At 29.3% G+C, this 27360-nt stretch overlaps 3 protein-coding genes across 3 annotated transcripts; 1 reads left to right on the top strand and 2 right to left on the bottom strand.

The window, feature by feature from the left end:
- Positions 1 to 6735: 6735 nt before the first annotated feature.
- Positions 6736 to 8030, top strand: LOC145558484 (MLP-like protein 423). Its single transcript, XM_081619778.1, has 2 exons — positions 6736 to 6975; positions 7471 to 8030. The coding sequence occupies exons 1-2, from the start codon at positions 6789 to 6791 to the stop codon at positions 7743 to 7745; spliced, it is 462 nt and encodes a 153-aa protein (XP_081475904.1). The 5' UTR covers positions 6736 to 6788; the 3' UTR covers positions 7746 to 8030.
- A 2476-nt stretch (positions 8031 to 10506) lies between these two features.
- Positions 10507 to 12271, bottom strand: LOC145627939 (blue copper protein-like). The gene is made up of 2 exons (XM_081680283.1): positions 12094 to 12271; positions 10507 to 10706 (listed from the first exon to the last, which is right to left on the bottom strand). Exons 1-2 carry the CDS (start codon positions 12269 to 12271, stop codon positions 10507 to 10509), a joined length of 378 nt encoding a protein of 125 aa, XP_081536409.1.
- Positions 12272 to 13039: 768 nt separating this feature from the next.
- LOC145641860 (WAT1-related protein At1g70260-like) lies at positions 13040 to 18399 on the bottom strand. The gene is made up of 8 exons (XM_081692868.1): positions 17975 to 18399; positions 17796 to 17855; positions 16952 to 17068; positions 15494 to 15746; positions 15216 to 15374; positions 14774 to 14922; positions 13513 to 13721; positions 13040 to 13373 (listed from the first exon to the last, which is right to left on the bottom strand). The coding sequence occupies exons 1-7, from the start codon at positions 18181 to 18183 to the stop codon at positions 13562 to 13564; spliced, it is 1107 nt and encodes a 368-aa protein (XP_081548994.1). The 5' UTR covers positions 18184 to 18399; the 3' UTR covers positions 13040 to 13373; positions 13513 to 13561.
- Positions 18400 to 27360: the final 8961 nt, after the last annotated feature.

The following is a 27360-nucleotide window of genomic DNA, read 5'->3' as shown; positions in this document are numbered from 1 at the left end:
GAGGTTTTTTTTTTTCCTTTTTCCCTCTTTTCCCTTGATTTCCCTTTCCCCCTTTAAATTAAGCTCGGAAACAACAATTACAATTAGAATTATGGTTGTTAATTGTTATGGTGTTTGATTTCACCAGAACCAGAACCGGCCACCTACGAAAACCACCCATTAAAACCCACACCTCGAACATCCACCACCTAAAAAACCTCATTTAAGTGGTCACGTGCACATCACGTGATTATTTTTGGTTGGAAAATCTTGGTCAACGCCGGAATTTGGTCAAAGGACCCTCCTCGCAACCCAATGTTCATATAAGGACCTTTCGTGCCACCTTTTTCATAAAAGGACCTTCCACACAAGGTCGACCTCATAAAAGGACCTTCCTCGCAAATTTTCCTTATTTTAATTATGGAGTATAACTTTGTACACTATTCAATATATATATATTATATTCACATATAAAATATTTTAAAATTAAAAAAATATATAACGTAGTAAATAAAAACACAAATCATCAACAGTATTTGTCTCATCCTCCTTTGATCTCTCACCCTTTTTTTTTTTTTTTTTTCTTTTTTCTTTTTTTTTCCCAAAGCAATCATATATATCAAATTCTTTAAATGAAAAGTAATGATATATATATATATATATATATATATATATATATATATATATATATATATATATATATATATATATATATATATATATATATATATATATATATATATATATATATATTATACGTAGTATATTTTATTTTCACATAACTCATGAGTTTTTTTTTTTTTTTTTTTTTTTGAGAACCACATAACTCATGACTTAATGACAAACTTTTAAATAAAACGGATGTTCAGTAAATTACTGAATATCCGTTATAAAGTGACAATAAAATGTGTAAAAGTTACACTAAAACGCACAAAAGTTACCCTGACATATATATAAGTTATTTATGCTTCATTGATAAATTTGACAAAAGTGACACTAAATTTGACAAAAGTGACACAAAAGTGTACCCGATGTTCAGTAAATTACTGAAAACCGGGTGTATACAAAAGTTTTCCTGACTTAATATCTTTATGAGTATGGTTTTTTCAACGGCTGGTACATTGCACGGATCAAAAGGCTACTGAATGTATGAAAACGTCAATGCGACAAAAAAAAAAAAAAAAAAAAAAAAAAAAAAAAAAAAAAAAAAAACCGAACGTATATTGCCTTTTCATTCATGTATGCCTTCAACAATGTAGAACGTGAAGTACACTTAACAATTATATTAGCTAATGTACAGTATAATCAGTAATGTTTTTATGTTTATTTAACTTCTTGCATTCACTAATCTAGGTGGTTTGACAACAAATATCAAGTGACTTGGTAAAACTATATTATCCTCTTTAAGTCAATATGGTCTTTTATTTATGTTTTCTCCTTACGGTCCAATATGCATTTTTTGTCCTTTCTCTCCTCATTTCCTCAAGTCAAATCAATAGGTCTTAGCTGCACCCTAGTGCAGCTAAGATAGCTGCAACATGTCCTATAATCTGAACATTTAGTAAAAAAAAAACACACATAAATAAAATGAACATTTAATAATAAAAAATGAACACGTACATAAATGCATCATTAGTACTAAAAAGTGAAAATGTTTATTAAAAAAATGTTCACTTAGTATATTAAAAATGAAGAAAATTATCCTATAATCAAATTAAATAATTGTTGAACCACAACCTAAAAAATTGTACACACATCAAAAAATGAATATTTTGTAATAAAAAAAATGAACACGTAATATGGACATTAAATTAAAATATAAAATAGTGAACACATAAAAAAAAAAAAAAGAACATTTAGCATGTTAGAAATGAACATTTATCATATAATCATAGAATAGCTTACAATACCCAATAAAATGAACGTGAACACATTAAATAAATTGAACATCAAGTATAAAAATGAACAAGTAAAATTATGAACACGTCAAAAGAAATTATGAACATTTAGCATATTAAAAATGAACATGATTTTCATATCCACTGGTCCAATTTCATTGTATACAATGATTAATGAAAAATAAAAATATATAAAATAAATTGTTAAAATAAGTTCATTTTTTATTTACTAAATGTTCAAATTTAGTGTACTAAATATTAATTTTGTACTAAATGTTCAATTTTAAAGTACAACGTGTTCATAGTTTTTTTTACATAAATTAAACACAAGTTTGTTGTAATTATTTTAACTCTTAAAGTTTGAATATCCACCTTAAATTTAATCTTAATTCATCATAATAACAATAATTGTCGGTCTATAACATGATAAATTAGGAATTACAAGTACAAAATTAATAGATTTCATTAATTTTATAACATTCACATGTGTGTGTGTGTATATATATATAAAGAAAGGGAAAGAAAACATATGTTCATTTTTAAACACTGCATGTTCATACATATGGTTGGTGCGACTAGCTTAGCTGCACTAGTAGGTAGCTAAGAATTTGTGAAGTCATATGATCCGATCAAACGATGTTAGAACTTAGAAGGATTCAAACCCATTTTATTATTTGGCTTAAATATTTACTAATATTGATCTTTCAAGCATGACCCAATGATATGGGGTTCACTTAGAGGTTGTTAGGTTTCTTCAAAGGCTATTTAAAAAGTTTTTTTCCCAAAAAAGAAAAATCAAATCTATGCTTAGCTTATACGGAATACCAAGTATATCAGAAAGCGTTCCTAATAAAGCTTGTATGTCACGTGTATCTTTCTTGCTATATTATTGTGCCATGTCATCACTTAGTGGCCCATGTCAATATAACACGCGTACCCTTCTTGTACTAGCATTGTGTCAAGTCACCACTCAATATCCCATGTCAACGTTAACTTGAATGAAAACCACACTTCTTCTTGCCATCATAGCTAGCAACAATTTATGCTATATTCATATACATAAATATATTTAAATGTAGAATAAAAAAGCATCCAAAATAAAATAATAAAATCATAACAATCTTTAAATTATCTTCGCTATTCAGCATTATAATTCAAATGTATTATACAAGGTATTGAAAACTACTTTGTTAAGGTCTGTTCACTTCAGCTTAATGTCAGTTCAGTTCAGTCCTGTTCAGTACAGTTCAGCTCTAATCAGTTCAGTTTAGTTTAATTAAGCTCAAATCAATTTAGTCCAGCTCCTTATTTCCTTCTCTCATAAGATATTCATTTCATCTCTATACACTTCAGCTCCAATCAGTTCAGTTCAGTTTAGTAAATGTAAACATACTCTAATTCATTATTGTTACCTATATGTTAATTTCATCACAAAACCCTTTATAAGTAGGGAAATGATTTAAATTAACTTCTCGAAACAATGCCCGAGCAACATATTAGTTGTAATATCTAAAACCTGCCTTAGGGCCTGTTCATATTTATTGAACTGAAATGAACTAAATAGAGCTGAAATGAACTAAATAGAGCTGAAATGAATATTTTATGAGAGAAGGAAATTAGGAGCTGAACCAAACTGAACTGATTGGAGATGAATTGAAGTGAATTGAAATTAAGATGAAGTGAACATGCCCTTATTTTTATGATTGATTATCTTTCCCATGTAATCATTTCTTTTACCTTTTCCATGTAAATATGTAATTATTTATTCTTATGACCATTGAATTACATTTCTCTAGAGAATTCTATATTTTATTTATTACTCCCTCCGTTTTAATTACTTGCTTATTTTTTCATGCATTGAGTTTTAAGATAAATTGGAGAAGTAATAAAATATGGAGGTAGTTGGGTTGATTGAAAAATAGAAACAATTGTAAAAATCAAAAGTAGTTGAGAAAATTGGAAAAGAGAGAACATGAAATTAATAAAATACTTATTATTAATATGTTGGGAGAAATGAATTAAATATTGTAAAAGTTTTACAAATAAGGAATGGAACAAGTAATTAAAAACAGCCAAAAATGAAAAGTAAAGCAAGTAATTTAAAACAGAGGGAGTATTTAACAATAAGTCTTAGCTACATCCTTATGCGGCTAAGATAGCTGCACCAACCCTATAAAATGAACATTTAATAAAAAAAAAATATGAACACTTAAAAAATAATGAACATTTAGTAAAAAAAATATGAACATGTAAAAAAAAAAAAGAGCATTCACAAATAGCAAAATAAAAACGTAAAAAAAAAATAAATAAAAAAAAAAACACATCTATCTATAACTATTACTAAAGTAGCAACCACTGATGTAATCTTTTCTCATAGCTGTACACATGTCACTATCTCATGAATAATTTTCCCGCTGAAATGTTAAGCCCATCTATTCATATATCTAAACTATACAGAGTATTAGAGTGCTTTTTGGAGGGAATTTTCCCTCCTAATTAAACTCTATTTTTTCCGATTAGATTTTTGCAGAATTATTGATGTGTCTAGAAACGTTATACTTTAATTAATTATTATTATGGGCTTTTAGAGAACATTTTTCATGAGACTTTTATATTTAACTTAATTACCCTCATTAAAAACCGAGCATGGCTCGGGTATTATCTAGTTTAGTAATAAAAATTAAAGTGATCATGTTAAAAAAAAAAATGATCATATACTACATTAAACATGAACATGCCTATAATCTATAATCATAAAATTGATAGACCACAACCTTAAATTGAACATCTAGTAAAAAAATTATGAACACTTAAAAAAATGTTATAAAAAAAATGAACATTTAATAATAAAAAGTGAACACGTCAAAATAGAAATATGAACATTTAGTATATTAAATATGAACATTTATCATACTCTGTATAAGAAATGAATAGCTGGATCATACCTAATAAAATGAACATTTCATAAAAATATATGAACACTAAATAAAATGAACATTTAATAAATAAAAAACGAAAAAATGAACACCTTGTATATTAAAAATGAATAGGATTTTTATATCTTCATATTATAAAATAAATAAATAAATAATGAGCAAGAGGCCTATAACTCAGTGGAGCTAAGCTTCATTTCCCGTGGTAGTGACCCAGGTTTAGGAATCACAAATGCAAAATTAATAGAAATCAACAATTTTGTATAAGTAATATTCACATATTTATAAACCAAAAAAAAAAAAAAGTAACTCAAATTCACCTCAAGATTTACAATTGTGACGAAGCTGATGACGATGAACAATGCTACAATGGTGACGAATTGGAGGATATCAGAATTAATAGGACAAACAGGTGGAAAGATTGAAGAAATTTAACTTATAAGGAAAGGAAAAAAAAGAAAAGAGAGAAAATTTCAAATGGTGAAGAAAAGAGGAGAAAATTAATAGAGATAAAAAAGGAGAGAGAGATAGAGTTAAGATAAAAAGGAATGGGAAAAAAAAATGTATGTTCATTTTTTAAGTATTATATGTTCATATATATAGCTGTTGGAGTTAAGAATTTTCAAATATTTAATTCTAACAATCGAATATGGCCAGGAAATTATCTAAATACGGATTATCGAAAACTATAGCCCATACTGTTGGGTCAGCCCTAGAATAATCGCAATGGGCTTCTCAACTATTGATTGTAGATTTATCATTTGTAGGTGCAATCAATAATAAAAAGAGAAGCCTATACCCAGTGCCTACTGCCGCCCATCTTATTTTATTTTTTATTTTTTTATTTATTTATTTAATTTTATTTAATTTAATTTTATTTAATTTATTTTTTTTTAATTATTTTTTTTTTTAATACCAGCTAACAAACTATTTACAGCTACAAATTCAAGATTTGGATGGGCTCCACAAGTTGGCTCCACTTTTACTACTAGCCATCCGTAAGATTGTTGGATGTTGGAGGGTGGTGGTTTTTAGTTTATTCCCAAACCCCAATCTCATTTTAAGGAGTTTCTGACTCCTTGATTCGAGATATCCGATTTGTGTCTAAACTCGATATTGTGATATCCCAATATAACTATTTGATTATCATAAAGTTGATTGAGAATAGACAAATATATATGAATTCAAATAGGATAAAATAATAAAAAAGATACCTTAAAAAATGAATCATCACCTGAATATGACCTAATCTATATTAAATTGATATAAATCCAATTGAACCTTGATCAAAGCTTTGTTTTTACTTTTTTTTTTTTTTTTTTTTTTTTTTTTTTCTTATCATGTTTAAATTTAACCTCATTGCTATCATAGTTAAGGTGCGTAGTTACTCTAAGCTATGCAACGAGGTCCTAATTGCTAGCCATGAATTGTGTTTCAATGATTCAAAGTTGTAACTAGCTAGTTTGGTCCTCAATCTCTCTCCATCTTATTAGGGTTGTTTCATATTTCAACATGTAAAACATAATAAACTCACCATCCAAAAATTTATTAATTAATTCCATACACATTTTGAGGGCTAATAAGTATTGTGTACTTAGTTAGGTACTTAGCTAATTAAAGCATGTTCCAATCCCCCATCACTCTCAAATATTATCAAACTAACCATTAATTCAGTCACAAATGAAGCAATTTACCATCCTATAATTCAAATATCATTATCATCATCATAGTACATGATGCATTATTAATGCTCACCCATAATTTATATAGGACCAACACCAAATTAAATAACACCACCAAAAAGAGTGGGACAATTAATTTATGTAAATTTAAATGTTATAAAACAGTTGAACCACTTGCTAGCCTCTAAATTTAAAGCCACTCCAAAACTTTTTTCCTATATAAACTCATATCATGTGACATTAATCTTATATCATTTCCCATCATATCTTTATATTCTATTATTAGAGAGGAAACAATGGCTTCTATTGGAAAGCTTGAGGTAGATGTAGAAGTTAAGAGTAATCCAGAGAAGTTCTGGAACAGCATTAGGGATTCAGACAAGCTCTTTCCTAAGGCATTCCCTGAATTATACAAGAGCATTGAGGTCCTTGAAGGTGATGGTAAGGATGTCGGATCGGTTCGCCTTGTCAAATTTGCTGAAGGTACACTAAACTTTTACCATGATCACAACATGTAACATAATTTTATGTACATGTAGATTATGGCTGTCCTATTAGTGCTCGGGTTGGTTTCGGGTTGTGTTATAAATTCGGATTTAATTTGGTACATATATTGATGACATTGGGTTTAAATTAATTTATGCACTAATTATCAAAGTTACAAAAAACATATGTACTATACTAGCTACCTAGTACCAATACACAATGTAGATGTTTCATGTTTATATTGATTATACAACAATTTTCATCATATTATGCTATTTAATTAATGTCACACACTGACACACATGATGTTGTGTAAGAATATATTAGCAACGTTGGGTATTATTTGTAAGATATAAAATATTCTAAAGTTGCACATAATATTTAACGGAGGTAGTATATATTATCAACTAAATAAACTAGCTACATCTGCAAATTTGTCTACATTTTACTCTAATCATAATTGTTAATATCCCTTACAATGAAATTTTATAGGAATTCCCCTGATTACTATGTCAAAGGAGAAGGTCGACGTGGTAGACGAAGCGAAGAAGACAGTAGGATACTCTGTAGTTGAAGGCGACATACTAACCTTCTACAAGAGTTTCAAGGCACAACTCGCAGTCGAACCGAAAGATGAAGGAAGCTTGGTGAAATGGTCATGTGAATTCGAGAAGGCCAAAGATGATGCCCCTGACCCTGAAATCATTTTCAAGGCTTTTGCTGTCAAGACTTTCCAAGACCTCGATGCTTATCTTCTTAAGGCCTAATTAACAAAATAACTTATAACTCGATCTCTATATAAAGCTTATGCATTTGGTTCAATTGGTACTACTATTATACTTATTATATACTAAAGTAGTAAATTAAAATGTGCGAAGTTTCAAACTTCCTAGAGAATAAAAAGTCAGTGTAACTTTAATTTGCAATATCAATTAAGCATTATTGTAATGCTAGACTATATGTAAGCATCGAGTTTCATTAATCAATGTTAGTTGGTCAAATGTAAGGATTTATATTTCGCCTTCATTTTCTTAACAAGGTTAGAATTTCTATATACACGTACCGATTAATTCATGGACAATGTTAGACCCTGTTCATTTCACCTTAAAAATATAATATTAAGTCAAAATAATTTTAGTTAATTTCAGTTCAGCAAAAATAATTTTCAATTCAGTAAAAATAAGTTCAGTCCAGTTCAATAAAATTCAGTTATCTTAAAAAAAATTATAATAGAATATCAGTAAAAATATTTCCAGTTCACTAAAAATAATTTAAGTTCAGTAAAAATAATTTAAGTTTAGCAATTATAATTTTATTTCAGTAAAAATAATTTAAATTCAGTAAAAATAAGGTGAAGTGAACGGACCTTACTATAGATTTGCTGTATTATATATATATAAAAAAATTAAAATAAATTGTTGTAAAAGTTTTTTGAGGCATGGATCCCATTGTAATTATGATTTGAACCAGGTTAACAAGAAAAAATTACATTATTTAAAGGAAATAAGAATAAAATTAATTACCGTAATAAAAAAAAAAACTACTCTTATCATTCAACATTACTCAATAGAGTCAAATAGTCAATACAAAGAATTGAATGAAGAGGAAATAACACTGTTCTAAATTAAAGAAATTCATTAAACATATATAAGAATATTAATGAATCAGCAACGTAACAAAAGCAGTACTCCACTAGTACAATGTACTAATAAAAACATGGATTGAATCTCGTCGACATCATTACTCCGTCTTGGACCCGTATAAAATAACTAATTTAACTGCGCTGCGGAAGTGGAAATATCAGACATCATAAGATAACCATTATCATTAACAAACCCAGATACTTGATCACAATACATCGGACGGTCCATCATAGGAAAACTCTGATCATCAACAAATCCTGACCCTTGATTACAGTAAGTGGGACCCATCGTCGAAAAGCCGCATTGCAGAGGAACATAATCAGTAAATCCTGACCCTGGATCACCCATCATAAGAAGCGATTGTAGAGAACAATTATCAGCAAATCCTAACCCTTGATCAACACCATAGTAACTTGAATCGGAACCCATCGGAGGAAGAGATGATTGTAGAGGATAATTATCAACAAATCCTGACCGTTGATCCACATCATTGTAACTTGGAGTAGGACCCATCATATCCATACTGTAAAACATTCTTGTATGATCTTCTACGGTAGGTTCAAAGGAATCATCAAACAACCCGGCATCGAAATCGGACGGCGAAAACACGATGTCATCGAACAAGTTTTGATGTTCTTGTTGATCAATTTCAAAACCCTTAATCACATCAATTCTATGTGTCACAGAATCTAGTTTGTTATCCAAATTACCAAGCAATTGGATTAGTTTTTCTTGTGTAAAATCAGAAAGATTTGTATTCTCAAACCATATATTAGACTTCAAATCTTGATCATTTGACCTAATAAATAAATTCTTCTCTTCATTAAAATCATCTCCTAACACATCACTTAAGTTACTTGACCTTTTCTTGCAATTATCATCCTTAGGGCATGCCTTGTAACGCTTAATTATCGTACGAGTCAACTCCAAGTTGGTTGCATTTTGGGTGTCTTGGTGTATTTCTTCTCCGTTGTAGGAAAAAACTTCGGGTTGTACGGATTTCGGGTTATCTTCTTTAGGAGGAAAGACGATAACACACGTTGGGACATCGCACAAGATCGATAGCTCACGAGCTTTCTTGAACAAAGTTTGTTTTTTTAGACGGAAACATGAGCTTCTTTTACTTTTCTTCTCTATGTAAGTGTTTGAGGATTTTGCTCTACCCATATTTGCAAATATTTTGATTGGAAATTAAGACAAGAGATAATGGTAGGTTTATCTAAGTGAAAAGAAGGTATTTATAAAAATAAATAGAAGAGATAGGGTTTAATTTAATTAGGGTACTCCCACTACTATTAGGATAACCCTCTTGCAAGTAATCTACTTGTACTTCCAAGGTTCTAGTAGAATCTTATTAAACAAGAATCTGTAAATTTGATTTTTGATATCATTTTATATTTATAGACCAATAATCAGTTTTAGAAGTCTGATATTAATGTGTTAATTTGGCCGCACCTAGCTATTCGGGTCTTTAATTAAATTACTACGTATAATGAAACAAAAAGATTATCTTATCTTTTTCTTACATATTTTATTTTTATTTTTCTCTTACATATCTGTTATAGAATTTAACAATTATTTGTAAACTGGACAAAATAATTAAAATAGAAAAGGTGATATTGATATATGTCAGTGATAAGTCTATCCGGAGTGAAGGTACTTTGATTTCATCAAGGAAAACTTTAAGTCTATTAGCCAACACCTTCGACACAAGCTTATAAATCACATTGCAAAGACTAATGGGGATATATGTAATAATTTTCTTACATTAAAAAAATTCATGTCGTATATGTGATTATTCATTGATTTTTTTTGAATAAGGATCTAATAATTACTTATCAATTAAGAATAATACAAGTACAAATAAAGAATTAAAAGGGTTTAATTAGTTGACAGTGAGAGTGAGATTCATGCCCTGAGAACACTCATTAAATAAACCCCCAATAAAATAATGAACTCCAGATTTTTTAAGAGTGATTGAAGAATTTCCATCTGTTGCAGAATATAAAGAATATGTTGAATCACATTTCTTGAATCTCTTAGCATCCACTTCATCTACGCTGTATCCTTCTGCATAACGAAAAACTAATACACCAAAAACAGCCCAATCAATAATGTTAATTACATCTAGCATATTAATTGTTCAATTAATTGAACAATAAAAAGTAATTCTTCTATTAATTGTGACAAAATAATTTATAAATACCAAAAGGTTGAAAAGGGTTGGGTTTAATTTCCAGTGTTTAAGTATTTTAAATTGGATATAGGGGAGGCGATTCAAGTCAAGTCAATTTTGATTTAAGTTTCCCTAAATATTTTACTTTTTTGTTTTGTTTTTTTTTTTTTTTGGAAAACCCTAAATATTTAACTTTAATTAGTTGATCAGATAAAATTTTATTGTTCTGCCTGATCGAGTAATCACATACTTCATAATATGCACTACAAAAAAAATAAGAATAGACAACACTTAAGATTGCAACAATTACAGAAATGTTACTCTTAATAATCTAACGCAACAATATTTATTTGTTACCTTGAACTAAAGTAACAGAAAAAAAAGTGTTGCTCTAAACTATATAAGGCAACAGTCGCTTAAAGTGTTACCTTTTTCTTGTCTAAGACAACACATATAATAATTGTTGCATGAAAAGATAACAATAACAAAACTATTGTTTGAAAATGTAACATTAATATTAAAAAGACTATATATATATATATATGTATATATATATATATGTATGTATATATATATATATATATGTATGTATATATATATATATGTATGTATGTATATATATATATATGTATGTATATATATATATATATGTATGTATGTATATATATATAGCAAGTTCGGTGGAGTTGGTGGGGACCTCACCTTGTGACTTTGAGGTCACAAGTTTGAGCCCTACCAACTACTAAATGCCTTTGTTGCCTTATGTATCATTTTACCTTGGCTTTCAAAATTGTTGCCTTTGAATAAAAATATGTTGCCTTATGAATAGACAACGGGGGCATAAATTACGCCTCATATGTGTTGCCTTAGCTACAAGGCAACATTTTTTTTATATTAAGCAATGGTTTTGCACTGTTACCTTTGCTTTATTTTGTTGTAGTGATGTATGTGTAATTTAAGTTATATATAGGTATGTAGTGTATTTCTTTAAACCATTTCACCATGTAATTTAAGAAGCCCAAATCACTTAGCTTATGCTATAAAATCAAGACTTGATTTACCGTTCAATGCAAGACAACATATATATATTCATACTTGCACAAGATCCTAGCCTAATGGTGAAAATTAATGTATTAGATAGATAGATTGCTCCTTTCGAACCCAAAAAAAAAAAAAAAAAAAAAAAAATATAGATAGGTTAACTTAGCTTGGAGATTCAAATAAATTAAGTTATCCAAATTATGTCAAGAAAAAAAAAAAAACAATTAAATAAATAATTATTAGAGAAATACTAACCAAGAATATCACCCTTGTAAAAAGTTTTTCCTTTAGCCCATTTTGAATAATCATTGCCAGGGCCCCAACCATGGTTGTCTCCAACCGTATAAACCTTGGCAGAAATTACTTGAGCATATCCCAAGTAAATTAAAATCGTAATATATGAAATTGCAATTGTAGATAATTTTTTGTTCATATCTAACTATTTGAATTTATCTGGAGAATTAATTCAATTTTCATATAATCCAAGGAAAAGTTAGGTTGACTTGCTTATATTCCAAGTTTATTATTTTTAAAAATAGTGAACATTAAAAGGGAATGATCATTATATTTTTCCATGAAAGAAATATTATACTCATGACCTACCATTATTAAGTGAGGTAGGTCTAAGGTTAGGTGATGCCCTTTTAATTGCAATAAGAAAGCGTAACACTATCTTTAAACATGCATGTCATCACTTAATTTAAGTGATCTCAATCTTCTTGTTTTAAAATTCTTATTAGAACACGCTAAGTTTCATTTAATTATGTCACAACTCACGAGAGTCACGACTCAAACAGGATATAATATTATCATTCTCCAGGTTTTTTAATATATAAGAAAAAACATCGGCCTATATGGATTTCTAACATTTCTTATGTTACGTACATTCCTAAATTGAATTTAAAGATGATTTTGCATTTGGGACATTGCAAAAAACAGTAAATTTATCGATCACAAGCTTTCTGTTAAGCCTTAAGCCTTAATATTGTAATTAGCTTTTAGGCTTAAGTTTATGCCCTAATATGTTTTTAGGTTGTATATATATGAACCTTGTCATACAGAAATACAAACTAAGGAAAATCAATTCCTGACACTTTCCTAATCAAGATTTAAATTGATGATTTAAAGCATAACATTGATTGCTTAAAAACCGAAATAATACATCGTTCAATCTTGCAGGTGCCTCAAATTCTTTTCCTGATTAGTGAAAATCGCATTGGATTTTTATTTATTTTTTTCATTTTTGAAAATAAAAACAAAAATTACAATAGACTTTGCATGCTTCCAAATTACGCACGTACAAAGAGATACACCTCATTAAAACTAGCTCCCACAAAAAATCGGGCAATAATAAATCTTAATTTTCATAATATATTTACATTGGCTTCATATTCTAAAGAAAATAATTCACATTATTTCACCCATTACTAAAATCCACATATCTTCACGAAAACCCGAAGTTCATCTCATCTTCCTCCAAATTCAATTTAGAAAATGGAAGAAAATTTCTCCCCCCAAGCTTTAATTTTATAACCCTGCAATTAAAATAAATTTACGTGAGTTTTTGTTAGTATTTTCATTAATCATACATTTATTTTATACTTCATATAAAACTAATCATAATTTCGAATAAGAACAATAAAAAGAACAATATTGAAAGGAATATTATTGTACCTGTGAATTTTTTTTCCTAGTTTATTGGTAGAAAATGAAGGAATACACTTCACACTTGTTCGTCGGCGTCTTGATTTTGCAATAGAGGGGTCTTGATGTCATCAGATGGAGCAATTTTAGTTGAATCATCTGCTTGTTTTTTAGCTTCCTCCTTCACTCCCCATAGTACTGTGTAGTACCCTACCCCTACTATAATTGTACCCATCACACTGCATAAAATAGCGAAAATAATTAATATCGTTAACTCGATTTTTCGCTATTTGAAATTTATTAATATCATAACAATATAATAATTAACTAACAATTGGTGACTAGACTATACAAGTATGTTATTCATACGTTATTTCTTTGCGTTACATTTTCACCCGCTAATAAAAATATGACAGATTATATAGTGATAATGAGACATTGTCAAATTTATATATAATAACTTGTATTAATTATCCAATTTCTAATTGAAATCATACCATTTCCAAAAATATTTCGTTCTCGATTATTTACGTACGTAAATTACTACTTTTCCGCCTTTTCATGATCATGCATGCATGGCTCAATGGATTATCGTAAGGCCAAAAAAAAATATAATTAAAAAATATAAAATAAATAAAAACAATATATGCAGGGCTCTATTCGTACGTAATTAGTTGTTGATCCCACAATTTGGCTCATAGTACACATGTAAGCACAATATTCGTCTAAGAAAATCATCAATTATAAGATTAAAGAATTAATTGGTTATCTATGCAAAACTGCAAATTGCTAGGCTTTCAATTTTTTTTTCCTTTATCTATGACTTTGATTCTAGTATATGGAAAAACAAATTGGAAGACAAAAACCTAATACATGGATTAAAATTATTATTTTCACCGACTCTAATTCAACCTTCAACAATTTATATATTCAATTTTATATGTGATTTTTTTTTTTTTTTGCACAATTATAATTTTGAAAATACACAATCAGACAAATATAACAAGCAAGATTTCACATGAAAATGTTTTGATATGTAATTGTGAAAAAATAGGATTGAAGTTTTCAAAAGTAAACCCGTACAATATTTGATATTTTAAAGTGTAAAGGACGAACTTTCGATAGCAACAATAGTAATAATAATTAATTTGATTCTTATATTCACAAAATGATATAGTCATGTTTGTCAAAAAAATGATTAAGTCATGCATGACTCATGGAAGCTTCAATGGTCATTTCATTGAAATTTAATTTAATTATATGAATGAGATAAAGAGAGATTGATGAGTACCTTCCATAACAAAGAGTACCAAAAAAGCTTTCGCCAAAAAAGTTAGCCCAAAATATCCCAGCAGGCTTGAACATAGCCACATACATGGGGCCCTTCAGACTCATGCACCATGCTTGGATTCTGCTCCTCACTAACGTCCCAAACAATGCCTGCATTTTTTAACCACATCTCATGTATTAGTACCTCGTTTCGCCCTCTCATAAATCCCGAAAATTCACCATTATTCATTTCGAACCCTTAAAATGTTCTAACTACGTACCCTTGATAAGAGTTACTAATTTATACAAGCATTATGTGAACTAAATAGATTTTGCCTCCTATTAGATGTACGTCTAATTATGACAAATTAACCAGACTCAAATATATTTTTATGTACATATTGATGACACGTAAAATAAAAAGGTTTATTGATGACACGTAAAATAAAAAGGCGAATGCTTACTGTTAAGACGATAATAAGAAGCTCTAAGTCCCAATGTAATTTCCAAGCACTCAAATCTCCATTTGCAATGATGTCCACAAAAAATGTTTGGATGGTCCCAAATACAGTGTAACAAGCTACTATCACCATCATATCCGGAAATCTTGAGAATGTTGATACCTATCATTCAAAATATTACCAATAATATTTACGTGTTAGATTATTTATTTTTACACCAAAGTCTTTATTAATAAATGAAAAGAGAAATTTACATGATTTACTATTACTAAATGATATACCTGTATCATGCTCCAAATTGCAATGAAGAAAGTAGCAAGAGCTAGCAAAGAGGTGCCAAACATCCATTCTTCTGTTGTGGTGATAAACACGAATTGAAACTTAGAGCTACGGAGCATGATAGGACCAATAATTGGTCCTTGTAGGATGGAAGGGCCGAGGTAGACGGCGACCGTGATTGCTCCGATGATAGACACCGCGACCCCGGTGAGCTTGATGCGGGTGCTTTTGCTCTCTATGTTCAACTTAGCCTTCCTGTTTTTGGGTGTAAAATGATAGTTTTGTCAACTTAATTTTTCTTGCATTTTATGGCTACTAGTAAGAACTAAGCAAGTTAGATCCCTAATACCCTATATAAGAATCTTTTAACGCATAATATAGTCATTTTCAATTCGTCGATTTCATTTTTTTAAATCACCTTATTCCCTTTTTTCATAATAACTCAATTACTCCATATTTACTTTGACTAACGTTAACTATAATTATATATACAAGTATATTTTTTAAAACCTTATAATAATTTTTTTTTTTTTTTTTTGACAAATGCCTTATAATAATATATTAAAACACAAATACAAGTATATAAAATGTAATAATGTACTGTTGCTTAGTACATAATACTCCGTATAAAGTTTTTCAAATATATATCAACTTTTTAAAACAATTATTATTGTTATGTAATTATTTATATATACGGACAAAATAGTACATTGACACATATATTAGGTATATTAAGTTTATCTGTGTCAATTATTATTATAAATCTGAGTTATTTAAAAATTAACATTACTTGTAAGAGTTTGTAACTCATGATAACTTAATTTGAATCAGATTATATACCACTAGATTCTAGGATTTGAGCTTAGAATAAAAAAAAGTTTAAATTAAGGGTTGTTAGAATCGTTATTTTAGGTGCGGTTGGTACTAATTAGACAAAAAGGGGTCTTCTATCAAATAACTTTTTTAATGATTCATTCTACAAAAACAAAAGTTGATGTCACAAGGATCAAGAACACAAATTGGAGCCATTAGAATGATGTAGATGACATACTGGGCCAAATTGTATTAAATTACAAAACCATGAATAACAGTATATTCTATTGATTCTAGCCTATTGCATGGCGTAGAAAGATTAAGCCCCAAATTTTTTTTTTTTCAAAGAAAAAAAAAATCAACCAATCAATTAAAATCAAATTCCACGATTTCCACCTTTAAGGTGGTCCTCTTAGCCACCATTGATTAGATTTAATAGGACCCATCATATATATTCATATGTTACGAAGTATTGAATATCAATCATCAAATCTTTACATTTTATATGATTAAAAATGCTTACGTAAGGAAAAATAAATTTTAAAAAATAGGGGAAAATTATAGTGGGAGGCATTATAAAGGGGTGTATAAAAAAAAATTGACATTTTCATCAAAATATGAAGTAAGAAAATGAAGGGTATGTATACCTTAGAATAAGATTGAGAAAAAATTGGAAGGATGGTAGTAATAGTCCCATTGCACAAACAACTATTGGTGAGCTGTCACGTAGCCCCGTAAATGCAAGGTTCTGTGCAATTGTTATCCTGCCATCCACAAACAAATATACATGTACGGATCAGTTTAGTCATAGTACACGATAGCAATATATACAGTCATATTATGTACGAGTAATAACAATAATTTAATTGGTCAATTTTTGTAAATTTTTATCATGAGTACAACTTTAAGTTGCTGAACATCCAAAGATACTTGGAAAAAAAAGCCGATCTTTTTTTTCATAATAAGTTTATTATACCTGTCAGCGAATTAATAAGGAAACCCTGACTACCTAAAAAACAGTAGTTTTAATGTACTACTCTAAGTTATATGATTGGATGACACTAAAAATTTAAACAATAAAAGTGTAACATTCTTTAGCTAATCAAGTTACTACGTATGTTACTCAAATCACCACTAACTTAACAAAAACAATCATAATTATAAGGCCCACCAAGTTATGATAGTTGGTACCTAAGATATTGTTCTTGAAGAAACCATAAATTTTATTTTCATTATTTGTTTTTTGTTATATTGAAGAACAGTACACCAATAAAGACTCATATATATGAAGCTAAGGGCGCCAATATAGACTTAGCTTAGACATTGCCCTACCAGATTCAATTTGCAACATGCGACTATGCAAGCAATTCGAATCTAGTAGGGCAGCGTGTGTATGTGTATGTGCGCGCGCATGTGTACATTCATGAAATAACTCGTAAAAGAGAGAGAAATGATAAAATTGTATAGCATGAGTGAGAGAATCGAACGAACCCCGTAAGACCAAGGAGGAAGAATCGTGTGAGAAGCTTGACATTGAAAACCTTTTTCATACTGCCAATAAAAGAAAAGGAAAAAAAAATTATTAGGTGATCATATGTAAAATTATCTTAAATTATTCAAAATGATCATATGTAATGAAATTATCTTGTTAGACCTAGTTAATAACTTACCTATCTCTATGATAGATGAGGCAATAAACGACGAGGAGGATAGAAGAAAGAGCGTTCGAATAAGCCACAAAGACAAATTGACTCATCCCTATAGCCATAGCCGATTTCGCGGTTATGGTTAAGGCAATGGTACACCCTTCTATCAAAAACATACATAAAAATGGAATCACTTCCCATATTTTACTGTTATTTCCTCTTGTCATTTCCATTCTTCTTCTTTGAAAACACGACGAATTCGATAAGCAATCAAGGTGTAGATACACACACACAAAGAATGAAGCTCAAGTATGAATATGTATGTGTGTATGTTCTTCTCTCTTAGTATGATCAAGCTTGCTAAGCTAGCTCTTGTTAAAAACCTTGATGAATGAAGAAAGTTTCTTCATCCACATTTTATACCACAAAAAAAATGGAGAGAGAAAAGAAAAAGTAATAAAAATTAAGATATAGTTAATTTTAATTTTTTTGTTAAAAAAATTAGATAAGAAAATAATAATATGGTTACCCTTTCATGAGGGCATGAAGCTACCAAGGGGTTGGGTCGAGAAGTAGCAACTCGAATATACAAGTCGTCAAAAATAGCGAGCTGACTCAGCAAATTATATTTGTTATTCCTTTGACCTTTGCTGAGGTATGTTCCCCTCTAATTTCATTTTATTTTATTGCATGTCACATTTTTATTTGTCTCTTTATAATTACAATTTTATTTTATGTAATTTTATTCTTAATTTTTTTAAATTTTAATATTTGAAATATTTATATGATTTTATTATTAAGGGGGGTCCCAATAAATTTGGGTTTGTGGCTAGTGTTAGCTTGTAGATATACCCTACCAAATTGGAAAATAATTTTATAATTGGAGAGATCTTTTGGGCAACTTCTAAAGGTGCAATTAAGGAAATAGTGTGTTTAAGTCACTAATCTAGTTGGATTATGTCATCTAATTAAGCAAAAATGAATAGTATTTTTGTCCCTAAACGTGGGGTTAAGTTTAGTCTTGTATGTTGACGACATTCTTGAATAATATTAACAAAGAAGAATATTTTTTGAATTATATTATTTTAATTAATTTCAATTTTATAAGTTTTTATGTAGTTGGACTATGGGTAATGTCAGCTGTTTCATATTTTGTGAATGAGGGAAGCATATTTGTAAAATGTAATATTCTTATTTATTGATATTATTATTAAAGTTACACCGTCCATCTAATAAGCAAAATTTAGTTGTTTTTCAATCTTATATTGTATATAATTTGATGTGGAGAAATATATATGACTCCTAAGTCTTAATAGTCTTGACCTCTTGGGGAAGTTGTAATGGCCAAATTAAACATAATTATTCTACTAATGGTTTCTTATATTTTTTATGAAAATTTAAATGACATCATATTGTATTTTTCAATCAACGAATTAACAAACCCATTAATAATTGAAACAATTGACGTACATATATATGTAACACTAACGGTAGCTTGAATAGAATGTGTGGCATAGCATCAACTAAAGAAGTAATTAAAGAGGGTATGTACTTAGGGCAATAAGTGCTTTAATTTTGAGTGCATAGAGAGGCACCCACTTAATCTGGATATCGCTAAATAGATTTAACTTGTTTGATTTGCCACCTTCACATTTTTCCCATTTCTAATCTTCGTCCCTTGCCTTGCCAAAAAAATATAAAGGATAGAGTATATATAAAACATATTCTTGGACATCAACTATAACTTAAGAATTATGGTTTTTATACTCTATCATAAAGCTTAGCAAGAATGGTTTTATCCAATAAATTTTATGTAAATTTGATGCACCTACCATTATAACTATTATTGGTGAGGTGTACCTTGCTACCTAAGCTAAAGTAGACTAGCATTTGTACTTCTTTTGTCCCTATATAGTACATACATAGTTTATACTCCAAATAATTATTTAATACGGTTTTCAAGATGTATACCTTAGACAATCAATATCTTCAATTATATATTAATAAAAATTATGAAAAGTTGATAGTATAAAACTGCACATTGAGACAAATCTAACGATATCTCACGACATGATCGATCTACTACGTTTTTTTTTGCATATATTTATGAGAATTCTTGGTTAAAGTTTCTACAATTTGACCATAAAAAGGAATATAGACACTATATTATGAGACGGAATACGTATTAAATATTAAATTTAGTGAATTCTAGGTTCATTTTATCGCATATAATAGGCCATTATATTTATCTTATTGCCATGATGTACTCTCCAATTTTTTTTTTTTTTTTTTTTTTTTTTTTTTTTTTTTGAGGCATGCCATGCATGACTCTCATAGGCTGTGACATTCATATATAAGATAACGCATGTCTTCCATTTGAAGATAGTGCTATATGAAGTAATATTTTGTCAAATTTGTAAACTGGCTGAGAATACATACTAGTATACTACCCTAGGATAGTGGGATTTTTTTAAAGTGATCAAAGAAAAAATTGCTTCGTAACTTTAATTTTAAGAATGAAGTAAAGCATGCATGCAATAAATGCAGGAAACTAGGGTTCTCTAGTCTATTTAATCAGGAAACATATTACGTATGTACTAGTAACAGTGTAATATATACTTTCTCTAAGTTTTTTTTTTATTTATTTTTTTTATTTTTTTTTACTTGCAGCAGTTTGACTTTTACACTTTATATATATCACTTTAATTTGATTAGCTTTGGTGATTTATATGTTAGGAAAATTAAATTATAGTCATGTGGGATCTTGTTTATTACTCGTCTCAATTTATCTTTAAACATTAGTAATTAAAGATATTAACGATTGATATTGTGCATTGGCAAGTTTAAAAAGAGAAGTGTTTCAAGTATTAAGAAATAAAAGAAGTACTAATGGTATTTCTGTAAATCAGTAATTCTATAATGATTAGTGTTGTCTAGTCTACTTAATTAGTGTCAGTAGATGAGTCAATTCGGTCATGTCGGATCGGATTAGCATTATAGTTGAATCATGCTAAATTATTGTGTCCATACGAGTCGAAATTTAAATCGGATTTTTTCGGATAAGATCGAATCAGATTGGTCAAGTCAGATTTTGACACCTCTAGCTAAGTGTCAAGGCTCCCTAGTATGGGAAGAGCCTTTGATAATTATTCACATGGTATCAAGAGTTGCCACACAAATTATTTGTTCTTCTAAAACCCTATTCATAATATATTTACGTGCACATCATCACTTCCTTCAATTCCACCACCACCTTCGACATCAGCCTTCCACTACTCGCTGCCGATGATCGTGGTTTTCTTAGCTTATTTAGGGCATTATCTGATTGAATGAACTTAACTGAACTTATAGGAGTTGAACTGAATTGAATTAAACTAAACTAAATATTTTATGAGAGAAGGAAATTAAGAACTGAAGTGAACTGAACTGAAATGAAAATAAGGTGAAGAGAACAAACCCTTAGTATGTACAAAGTTTCTATAAGTAACATTATAGTTGATGAAATTCAATCTCATTATTTATAATGGCAGACATACCCTAGACATCACAACTAGCTACATTGTGAATTTGTGGCCGTAAATAAAAATATTGTATAGATGTGCATGCCACGCATGTTAATGAGGGAAGTACGTAGTACGTCGAATATTAGTTCCAAACTACTAATGGACCTAAATAACCGGCCTATATATTTCTTAGAAAAAGATTAATGAATGGTTCAAAAATGAAATGATTCACGTACAACTTGGAAATTAAAATGTTTGGTCTTCATTTTAATTTCTTAAAGTTGAACTATAGACAATGTCAGCAATTTCATATTTACGGATGAGGAAAGCTTCATTGAATTTTTATTAATTAATAATATAGTTACACTTGAATAATCACCACCAATTAAAAAATTAAGTTAACTAATATTGGCTCTTTGTCTATTTATTTTAGATAATATGACTCTTAATGTCTTAACCTCTTTGGGGTCGTTTAAAATGTTTGCCTGACCTAATGGTTATTATTTGCTATGTTCTCCTCTATATTGGGCGCTATTTATATTGTTTTCTACGAGTACATTTTTAATTTTTTTTTTTTTTTTGGAGGACTATTATTATATATAGATAGTTAATTGATATCCATCACCATTAACAAAATTAAACTAAGGATTATGGTCTCGAATGATGTAGACTTTGTAGTAGCATTTAGTATTATTGTAAGGAATTAGTATTATTGTAAGGAATTATTCATGAAATGAAAAAAAAAAAAAACTTATTTTATCCAAATTTATTTTTCAAAACTTATCCTGCTTAATTAATAAAGTTAGTCAAAATACGATTAAATAAGATCAATCTCTTAGTTAAGTTTTCATACAAAATTAACAATATTGATGTGTATGCATGCATGCATAATTTCTAATGAATAATCAATGTATCACATATGCTAGGTTTATAAGATACTTTTCTATAAATGAATTTTCAGGGGGATAGGCGAAGATAAGATTGCTTGTGAATGTCTGAATGAACCTCGACGTTAAATCAAAACCATACCAACCGATGTTTCATATGAAATTATCATCTATCGTAAACAATAGTATGATATAGAGATGTGATCGTCGAACAACATAATCGAATCCTAAGGGATCCAACCTACCTACAAAATGTATGGAAAAGAGTAGTGATACCTAGCTTTAAATTTCAAAAGATGAAATGATACAAAGTTCGAATGAAGTTATAAAGTTATAAGACGGTCTAGCTAGCTAGGCCGGTAGTAAGAGCTGAATTTATTTCTTCTTATTAAGCATAGGATATGACATAAATGGTAGTAAATCAACCAAAATAACATCATGAGGATGAGAATATGAATCAAGTGTAAACCGCACAAAGTAGTTATTATGGAAGATTAGTCACATAGAACCAAACCGGCCTATATATATCATGTCGATTATACTTGCAAAAAAGATAGATTTGCATAGTTGTTTTTTATTTTATACGTAAGGATTTAAGTGGGAGAGAAATTTGTGATTCAATTTCAAATGAAAAGTAGGTTTGAATTTAAGCCATCCTACAAATGTATTTTGGATTCTATTCTTTGTATTATGTCAATTTCAATTATTCTTATACTTGTATTATGTACTTACTCTGGATTATAAGATAAATGATATATTGTGTGTATTTGATAATTTATTTTGTTGAAACTATTTCAGTCGACATTGTTTTCTTGTTATATAATTGTAGTATGGATATTATTGCGTGAATAAACATTCTTAAGGTGGAAATAAGTCTTAAGATCGATTACTTCATGACAATTTTAACCTTTGTGTACAAAGAAATTTATAATCATTGTACTCGTAATCTCGTATTATATTTTACAATGTTATTACATGATCTTTTACCAAAATGACTAATTTGACAAAAGTATTTACTAAAATGGCTAATTATAAAATTTAATTCCCAAACTAGCTAATTTATTAGTTTTGAAGGAATTAATTTATATATTTATTATTTTTCTTTGAACCGGTTTGGTTCACTTTATTATTTTTCTTATTTATTTATTTTTTTTTTTTTGTTTTTGTTTTTTTTTTAATTTTCTTAAAGATTTTTATAAATAAAACCAAAAAAAAAAATAAAATTATTAGCTATATATTTAGCTTATTACTACTTATTTTAGAGGTATATGCACAATTATAAATACACTTTCGGAGCAAATAAAATGATTCTATGTTTAATAGTTGTATAACTCTAGTTATTTATATTCAAGACTTGATTGTTCCTACTTGCTTTCCAAATTTTAGGTTTTTAACTTATTCTAATGCACCTTTTTCTCCCTGTAAATGCGTTAGAAACTTTGGGCTTTAGACCTTAATACATTTCTATTTTTATGTGTTAATTTTTTTTTTTTAACCGGAAGTTTGGATCAATTTTTTGAGTGATTGTTTATTTTGTGTAACTATTAAAAAAAAATGAGAATTGTTGCAAATATACTATATTGAATTTTACTGTTCAAATTAATGGGATATTTTAACTATGGCGTTAGAATTTCCCAATGAAAAACAAAACACCAAAATTTATATAAAAAACTATTTTTTTAAAAATTAAACCAAAAAAAAAAAAACCCCCCATAAATTGAAGCAAACCAGTTCAAAGGAATGTAAGAAATTGATAAATTCCTTCAAAGTTAATAAATTAGCTAGTTTGGGAATTAAAATTTATAATTAGCCGTTTTGGAAAATACTTTTGTAAAATTAGCCATTTTGGTAAAAGATCCATTATTACATTTATTACAGTATATAATATGGAGGTATATGGTACAACTGTACAAGGTTACATCAATATAAACTATCACTATATTAAATTCCAGATATATAGGCATAAATGTATAATTTCTTCCACCACATATATATACTAATGTTCAAGGACCAGTAATTTACTCATTTTTGTTATAAGTGAATAATAACTAGATAAATAAACAAAGAAATAAGAGGGAAGGTGTGAAAAGTAAATAACATAAATTAATAATAAGTAAATAAATAAATAAAAAGCGTGTTTTTTTTTTTTGCGGCCGCCTACATTGATTGGTTGCTTGTAAAAAAAATAAAAAATAAATAAAAAAAACTAATCCCTATAACACTGATAGAGTAACTCTTAATATACTGATAGAGAAACTCTGTATTATATTTATTGAGTATCCCCTACAACATTGATTGAATAACCCCTATAATACTTGGTAACCTTTATAACCCTAACTAAGTAACCCTTATAACACTAATGGAGTAATCTTAGCAATGTCAAAACAGTTTGATAGTTCGGGTTCGGTTTGAAATCGGTTCGGTATTAAATCGGGTCAGTTTGAAATCGGTTTAAGTGTCTCGCGGGTCAGTTTCAATTCGGTTTAATTAGTTATCGGTTAGATTCGCTTTCGGTTTATTCTTGAGCGGTTTTAATTCGTTCGGATTGTAAACGATTAGGGAAGTAAACGGTTCGGTGCAGCCGAGTTGCGGTTTGTTAACAGTTCGGTGTAAACAATTTTTATACTGGTTCAAACAGTTTCGGGTTGGAAACGGTTTCGAGTTAGAAACGGTTCGGTTCTTTTTCGGTTCATTTTATTTTGGTTCAGTTTGTTAACGGGTTCGCCTTTTATACAGTTTAACGTTATTCAGATCAGTTCCATTCACGTTCACTAAACTATGGTTCGGAACGGTTTTTTATTTCAAAAAGTCGGTTTTTGATCGGGTCGTTTGGATTCGGGCAGTTAAACAATTTTGGTTTGAAATTTCATAGTACTTGCTAACCTTTTGTTGGTTAACAAGTTTTATATCAAGCCGAGACTTCATCACTTCATATTTAGGCATTAAGCATTATATTATACACAAATTCTCATTGATTTTAAAAATACATATCATGTTTTTTCAAGTTTAGTCATACTGATCTTACTAGTTTATTACGAAGTAACGTAGATTATAAAAGTTTAGTATATTAATGAATTATTATTGTTTTACTATCACATTATTAGTTGCTTCTTATTCAATCATCTAATTGATGTGTCATAATCATGATTTGATGAGTTATTGTGACATCGAAATTACAGTTTGATTTATAGACAGTTCGGTTTGTAACTGGTTCGGTGCAAACGGGTTGCAGTTTGTTAACGGTTCGGTGTAAACAGTTTTTACCTCGGTTTAAACGATTTCGGGTTAGAAATGGTTTAGTTCTTTTTCGGTTCGGTTTGATTTCAGTTCGGTTTAGAACTGGTTCAGTTTGTTAACAGGTTCGGTTCTTATACGATTTGACATTATTCGGATCGGTTTTACTTAAATACGATTCGGGTCGGTAATCGATTTTTAATCGGTTCGGTTCTCATTTGGTCGGTTGGTTTCGGGCAGTTAAACGGTTTCGGTTTGAAATTTGACAGCACTAAGTAATCTCATAATAGTCTGATAGGTGTGGCTAGGCACATAAAAATTAGTGATACATAAAAGTTAGTGATAAATAAATAATTGGGTCAATAATGTGGAACCAAACTAGAGAATAATTAGAGAAAAATGGTTTATAAAAAAGGAAATGAATTAAGTAATATATTAAGACGCTCAAAAATGAAAACGAGGGTTAGTTTAAGGGAGAGTGAAAGGTTCATCAAATAAAAAAGGGGTAGGGGAGATCGTTATATACACCTAGGTGTATCGTATATCCATGAGTATTTTGTTCTCATTTTGATAATTGTTTTTCATTTAATCATCAAATGAAGAAAAGAAACTAACCTTGAGTTAGTTAGTTGTACGGTGCACCCGAATGTATATAACAAATCCCAGTGGGGGTGGGGAGAGGGGATAGAGAGAGTCGTAAACACGGACTAATGCGGTAATGCCATATTCATTTCACCTTATATAATGATATTTGGGAAACTTAAATCATTTTGATTAAAATTAAATCTGTTTTTACTAAGCATAATATTGAGATTCTTTAGTTCATTTTATTTTATTATTATTTTTTTTTTGACAATAAAATAATCCCTTTCAAGGTGAGCTAAATTTGCCAACTGAAATAGTAACAAAAATATACACCCCTCTGAGATGTAACAAAGGGGTCTTCAAGGTAATGAGTAAGTATTACCCACTACCAGGTATGGGTAATACTACCCAATACCACAATATAATTTTTTTTTTTTTTTTTTTTTTCTTTTTTTCCATTTCCTCTTCATCTTCTTCCTCCCTCCATGGATAGTTCCCATTGCCGGCCAAACCTCCGCCCATCACACCTTCACCTCCTACAGCAAGAAACCCACTCCAACAGCTACTACCTTGCAACTACCTCCGTTAAAAATCAACGGAAATCACCCAAAAAAACATAAACCAAAAACGAGAGACACAAACTTATGGCTTTAGCCATTAAAATTGGTGAGTTTTATGCCGAAAATCGTTGAGTTCTGTCGCAATTGACGATGGTAGCCATTAAAATCAGTGAGCTCTATGCTGGAAATCGTTAAGTGCGGTCGAATTTGACGATGGTACCTGTTTGTCGATGCTCAGTTATTACTGATTTCTGTACTGTTATTATTAGTTTGTGTACTGTTAATCTTGGGTTGTATACTGTTATTCTTAATTTGTATACGGTTATTGAGCGGAGAGAGACTACATTTTTACAACATGGGTAAGTTTTACGCAATATTACATTTTTGCCCCTGGTATGGGCCCAACGAGCCCATACCTGGTAGTGGTCTATCACTACTCGTAATGATAATCTCAAGTCAAGACTTTGCTCAAGATAGTGTGTTCCTAAACACAATAATAAATAATAAATGTGATAAGAATAACAAACCGTTGAAGTGTATGATAACATATAAAATCCCATTTTTAAGGGCTAAGGAAGCAAAATTAAGGATGCCATGTCTGACTTAATGCTATTGTAATGTCATGCAGCAGACACCAACAA

The sequence above is a fragment of the Chenopodium album genome, chromosome 1 (genome assembly GCF_948465745.1).
Source record: "Chenopodium album chromosome 1, dcCheAlbu1.1, whole genome shotgun sequence".
Lineage (NCBI taxonomy): Eukaryota > Viridiplantae > Streptophyta > Magnoliopsida > Caryophyllales > Amaranthaceae > Chenopodium > Chenopodium album.
Note: the sequence above shows the minus strand (reverse complement) of the source record. Positions and strands in the feature narration are given on the sequence as shown.

Bases quoted from the DNA above. Each gene is read 5' to 3' on its own strand.
- LOC145627939 (XM_081680283.1), bottom strand. From the start codon at position 12,271: ATGAACAAAAAATTATCTACAATTGCAATTTCATATATTACGATTTTA. The intron at 10,707-12,093 runs GTTAGTATTTCT...TTGGTGTATTAG, and splicing joins TTACAAGGGTGATATTCTTG to TTTTTCGTTATGCAGAAGGA.
- LOC145641860 (XM_081692868.1), bottom strand. From the start codon at position 18,183: ATGGAAATGACAAGAGGAAATAACAGTAAAATATGGGAAGTGATTCCA. The intron at 15,747-16,951 runs GTATACATACCC...ACCCAAAAACAG, and splicing joins TTTCTCAATCTTATTCTAAG to GAAGGCTAAGTTGAACATAG. The intron at 14,923-15,215 runs GTAAGCATTCGC...TAAAAAATGCAG, and splicing joins TTCTTATTATCGTCTTAACA to GCATTGTTTGGGACGTTAGT.
- LOC145558484 (XM_081619778.1), top strand. From the start codon at position 6,789: ATGGCTTCTATTGGAAAGCTTGAGGTAGATGTAGAAGTTAAGAGTAAT. The intron at 6,976-7,470 runs GTACACTAAACT...GAAATTTTATAG, and splicing joins CCTTGTCAAATTTGCTGAAG to GAATTCCCCTGATTACTATG.